This window comes from Magnolia sinica, chromosome 11, assembly GCF_029962835.1.
Source record: "Magnolia sinica isolate HGM2019 chromosome 11, MsV1, whole genome shotgun sequence".
In the NCBI taxonomy this organism is placed as follows: Eukaryota; Viridiplantae; Streptophyta; class Magnoliopsida; order Magnoliales; family Magnoliaceae; genus Magnolia; species Magnolia sinica.
The window spans coordinates 80,753,618-80,759,472 of record NC_080583.1 but is presented as its reverse complement, the minus strand read 5'-3'; the positions used below and the strand labels follow the sequence as shown (position 1 = coordinate 80,759,472).

Here is a 5,855-nt window from a genome sequence, read left to right as displayed (position 1 = left end):
GACCAACGGTCTAGCTTTTCTTGTTCCAAGCACAGTTCATCAGTCCTTGTGCATCTAGCATATAATTTTTTTGCAAGCTAAACATGCTATCCTAACATTTATTGATATGATTTTGCTTGATTTTTGCAGCTCCCAACACAATATTACATGGCAATGGTAAGACATTGTATAAACTTTTTTTTTTTGACATTTGATTTGATCTCATGATAGAGGTTTGGTTGAATGCATCCCAACGTATTACAATATGATATGTCAGTGCTTTAGCCTTTTGAATTGAATTTTATCAATAACTCAATCCATTTATCAGATAAGGCTTCTCTTGGATGGTGGAGTCCTGAAAAAATCTCTCAGATTAAATGATTCAATCTTTTGATTATATACAAAGGTAAGCATCCATTAACATTTTCAAAGCAAAAGAGCCGAATTTCGAAGTGTTAAGATAATCCAACTAAAAGATTTTTATTGTTTTCTATCCATGATACAAAGCAAGACTCATTGTCTAAATGGTTATAATCATTGGGAGACAACCCAGTTTCAAGGACGAAAGCCCCGGCACACAAACACGCACAAAAGACATCCTTAAAGGGATAAAAGTGGACCACATGCACTGCCACACAATATTGCCTTCAAAGGTAGTGCGTTCACTGCATCGGTAGCAACACATTAGAATTGCCATAGCAAGAACAGTTGGTTGCCGAGAATAGAACATCTAGAATCCTACGTGTTTTCTTTTTTGTTTGCATGCACAGGCTCATGCACTTGCACATGCACATGCTATGCATTTGTATTAATGCTTTCATTGCACCCTTTTTTTCTTTTTTCCTTTATCAAGAAACATCACAAAGGAAGTTGGACGTGTAAGCATGACTTTCATCATATCAATGTACAATGCTTCAAAGCTTCAGGTGAGTTGGCCTTTTGACTATAAAGGAGAATTCTACATGCTTCATTCTTCATTTTTTTTTTTTTCACCATGTAATCAGTCAAGCTTAATTTTTGGTTCATGACACATCTACACTAGATACCATAAGTTGTGCCTATGCCACATGTGCCATTTCTAAGTAATTTATAAGTTCCTGTGTTTCACCCATAACACTGCCAGAGTATCCAAGTTTTTCTCATCTTCCATGTTCTTACTTTGGGTCTTTACTTTGTTATGCCATTGTTACAAAATCATTAGTTGCCTTTTGAAAACTGCAGAATTTGTTGAAATTAATGGAAAATTACTAAGTGATATTTTATGAAATCAGGTCCCTCTCTTGTTGAGCATTGTTGGTAGTCATTGTTTTATTTTTTACATTACTTTGTGTTTCTATTTACAATATGTAAAATTGCATCATAGAAAGGGGCATGGGTTATGATTCATCATGAAATGAACTTGGCCACTAATATGACCATTTTGTCAATCGTAGACCTGTTTTGCATGTATTAGGGAAAAAAGAAAGAAGAAGAACAAAAATGGATGGTGATGGTGCACTTTATTGCAACATTAGTGGAAGTTTGTCTTTGACAAAGGAGCTTTAAAACTTGAATCCTACAAATTCATTTATCATTTCCATTTTTCACCTAATTTCTTCTGTTTATATGCAGTTGACCAACCTGACTAAGCCAAGTGATTGCTCTCTCTCAATGTTTGTAGATGAATTTTCGGAATGAGCTTCTTGATGTCATGGTATGGTTTGACAAATTTGTCATCAATTAATCCATGTTATAATGTTTCAATTGCATTGCTAGTATAGCTACACTTTCTATTTCTTGTTATGACTAATACATCAATTTTCCGGCGAAATCGAATGCAATGGTTAAGGACACAGCTTTCTTGGGGGTATTGCTTTCCGATCATCTCAAACCTGACTTCAGTCCTCTTATCATCAAGAGCAAGGTAAGTGGTTGTTCATTCATCAGTTAGCTAGAGACTGTTGGATATGGAAATTCGATTCAGATTGCAATAATTAAGCAACCCCAAACTGAAACTAACCTAAAGTTGGATTAGTCCCATCTTGTTTTAAGTGAATTTGACTAATTCCATTTCAAGTTGAATTTGAAGAAGAAGAAGAAGAAATGCCATTTATATAGAGAGACAACTAACATTTCTTGGTGGGAAAATACTGAAATAATCAATCATTAATTTATTGTAGAATGAATTTAGCATATATCTAAACATGGGCTGAGTAGCAAATTAGTTAATATAATTTCCAAAGTAAATTGGTCCATGCACATATTTACTAAAATATAAAATGCTGAACAGAGGTAAGAACTGGCGTGCTTAGCTATTTGGGCTCAGCCACATGGACTGAAATTGGGTTTAACTTCTAAGCCTGTTGGCTTGCTCAGGCCTTAACAAATAAATGGGCTAGGTTGGGCAAATACTTTGCAACATTTGTTCAATTGATGCCCTGCCTGACTCTGACTCTAGCTCTATTTATAGCTGCTATTTGCTGGGTTTGAAACTAACTATCAGGCTGGCTGTCTGTAGCAGGCCAAAATTTCAGGTGGACAAAAAAAAAAAAAAAAAGCACTGCTCCCCTCTTCCCATGTCTCTTTTTAACTGTGTAGAGCACTTTGTTGCTCAACTACTCTTAGTTAAAATGGAATCATTGATGCTTGGAAAGAATTGAAGCCCAGAAGAGGTGACTTTTGTCACAAGACTAGTAATTGCTGATTGTCAATAGGTTTTCCTAATGAACCATACAAATTTTTTTTTTTTTTGGATGATTTCCATGGGTTCCTAAAGACCCATTTTATAGCACAAACAATCCATAACCGCCACTATTTTTCCCATTATGATGATTAGAGAAAGTTTAGTCACCTCCGAATCAACTGACAACCATTGCCTTCACATCTCTGTAACTTAAGACCATTACCATTACAACCTTCCATGGCCATTATACCAAAGGGAACTTGTCCAAGGTGCTACTTTTTGGGTTGATGTGGTAAGAAGGAACAACAATGAGCTGGATATCAGATTTTATTTTCTAGCTCTCTCAGTAGATTCAATCATCTCTTCATCTTTACCCTTTCAGTTTTATATGTTTCTGATTCCGATTGTTGTTCTAGGACCGTCTATACCATGAGATTAAAGAAGTTTGTGGGCTGCAAAAGATCACAGAGGAGCATCTGTCACAAGTACATTGGACTGCAATAGAGATTCTTCCATCTCCAATATCGAAATTTATCTTGAATAGAGTAATTCAGGCCTGTTGGGTTCTGCTTGAAAAGATATAGTGTAAGAAGAACCATGCTGACTGAAAATAATGGTGTAGCAGAAAATAATTGGGATGAAAAATACATAACAAAAATTGAAAATATTTTCTAACTGAGAGAATCAGAGAGTAGTTGAATACATAGCAGACCTACATTGGACTCATCATCTGATCATTGCACCTGTTGTGTATGTTCTTCTTATGACATATCTTCTCAATAACAAAAATACCATGAATTGGTTGCTTTTCTACCTTTCTATTTAAGGTCTGGGATAAAACTGTAAATCATTTCCAGTGTCTGTTACAATTCTCTTCTTGTCTGATCAAGGAAGCTATAAAAATTTCAGGTGTTCCTTTGAAGCAGTTTTGTATATTTCTAACTGCAGATTTCTAACTGCATTGAACTGCGATTAGTTCAACAAAGTGGAAATGATCATGGGGTAGTTTCAAGTTGGATGTCGAAGGGAATAGAGATGCGTTTGAGGCCTTCTACTTCATCATTTCCTCTTGTTGAACAAATTATTGCAATACAATTGAATAGTGCATCCAAACACAGCCTAAAGATAACCAATGCAAATTTCAGTTTCTGAATGTTGTAGTTGACTGCATTGTTTCTTTGAAAGACATCATCATTAGCATCAGCATCATTGATTTAAGTCATCAACCATTGTCTTTTTTCTCATTCAACCATAAGTTGCTGATTGGGTTTGCAGGTCTTTATCTCCATAGCTCTCATCCTAGGAGATGGACTCTATAACTTCATCAAAGTACTGTCTTTCACCATCAGAAGCTTCCATGGTAGATTGAAACGGAAGGACCCTCAGAACAGGTAAAAACAGAACCAAAAACCTCACAACATCTGCAACATTTGAAATTTTCTACCAACTAAATGACATCTCTCTTAACATTATGGTTATGGGGGGTTTAATGCAAGTCCTACACCATCATTTAGTGTGAGTCGCATTGTTCTTATACCGATTTATTTAATTTCTGATTCCTTCTATTGTATTGATTTTTTGCTTCAGTCCAGTTTATGCCTTGAGATTTGTTTCAAATTAGCTTCTACATTCTTCAAATTCAGATTTCTGTGGCTTGAAATCAGTTCCAAATGTTACCAGTAAAAGTTAATCACCACCCTGGTTGATTTGCATACGCCACCCATTTTGTATTTTGGATGTCGGAGTGTCGTGCCTCCAAATGCCCCCTTGGATTTCATTTTCACGACAAGTGTACCATGTGTCTGCCTGCAGGCTGCTTATCATCATTGGGGTGATTCTACTTGTTAGTTCATCGTGCCTGGTAGCGGTCCTTCCACGGCCACTGCGACCTTTCTACACAAGGGCAAAGAGAGGAATTTCAGCCTCAAGCCCACCAGTTTGATCTGCTCTTGGGATTCAGGTCCAAGCACAGTTGTCCAAGCGACCACATTGCATCATTTGATAACATCTCCAGTGAAAGAGAAGGCCTGAGCAAGGATGATAAAAAAAAACTAGGATACATGAGGGTCACCTTTTCTTTTTTTTTCTTGCTGTTGATGAAAAAGATTTGCTCTATGGCTGCGGATTATTGGTAGCCATGAGTTTTATGGCTATGGATTTAATTCGTAGTGTCACTACCAGCACCGCAAGGATATTCTACTTCGGGAACCTGAAAAAGCTTCTATTTAGCTATACCTCTTCGCCATCGAATACTCTTCGCCATCTCCTTGAAGAATAAAACTACAACTCTAGCTATCCCTCTTCACGCAAACACTAAGCTCTGTAGGGCCTACCCTGATGGCCGTGTTATATCCACACCGTCTATCTGTTTCTCTGGCTGACGTTAGGATGTGATATCTGGAATAAGTCAGATTCAAAATTCAAGTGAGACATTACACAGGAAATGGTGTCTACAGCTGAAACCTTCTCAGGGGTCCACAGAACTCTTAAAGCATACCAATATTTGTGTTTTCCATTCATCGGAGGGTACCACTACCACATGAACCACCTGATGCATGGCTCCGAGTGGCAAACACGCGCCATGAACAGAGGGAGGTGCCTTCAGAGGATCCTTGACTGTGGGTCCACAGTAAAGTGTGTGTTTTATATCCGTCATCCATCTGTTTTTCCCACTCATTTTAGGGCGTAGCATAACCAAATCTCAGGTGGACTCACCACAGGAAACTCTGGTGATTGAACGCCAGCCATTAAAATATTCTCTAGGGCCATAAAAGTTTTTGATCAAGTTGATATTTGTGTGACCCCTTCATCTAAGTCTTTGTGACCTTATCAAGAGGTTGGATGTCAAATAAACATTCCGCTATAAAGAAGTTTTTAATGGCGGGCATTCAATCATCAATGTTGCCTGTGGTGTGGTCCACTTAAGATTTGAATCTGATTCATTTATACCCTAAATCAACCGTCAAAACGGATGGACATGGTGTACGCTGGCTACCCGGTCATCGAGGATAAGGTTTGGCAAGTAACACTGCTACTAGTTAGGTGGCTGGTGCTCTCGGGGCCTTAAAATGATGTATATGTTATATCCATACCGTTCATCCATTTTATACCAAGAATGAGAGATTTAAATCTCAGGTGGGACACACGATAATATTTATTTGACAGAACGTGTTTATTAGGTCATTTAAAATTGTGGATGAATGCAAAAAAACAA

The 5,855-nt window shown here is 37.5% G+C and overlaps 1 protein-coding gene across 2 annotated transcripts; it reads left to right on the top strand.

The window, feature by feature from the left end:
- The first annotated feature begins 392 nt into the window (after positions 1–392).
- LOC131219476 (iron-phytosiderophore transporter yellow stripe 1-like) lies at positions 393–4,886 on the top strand. 2 transcript variants are annotated; one of them, XM_058214629.1, is made up of 7 exons: positions 393–905; positions 1,433–1,465; positions 1,591–1,660; positions 1,772–1,882; positions 3,058–3,126; positions 3,917–4,032; positions 4,454–4,886. In XM_058214629.1, the coding sequence occupies exons 3-7, from the start codon at positions 1,640–1,642 to the stop codon at positions 4,581–4,583; spliced, it is 447 nt and encodes a 148-aa protein (XP_058070612.1). In that variant the 5' UTR covers positions 393–905; positions 1,433–1,465; positions 1,591–1,639; the 3' UTR covers positions 4,584–4,886. The 2 variants fall into 2 exon arrangements, with proteins under 2 accessions (XP_058070612.1, XP_058070613.1); XM_058214630.1 differs by lacking the exons at positions 393–905; positions 1,433–1,465; positions 3,058–3,126 and having other exon boundaries at positions 1,535–1,660.
- Positions 4,887–5,855: the final 969 nt, after the last annotated feature.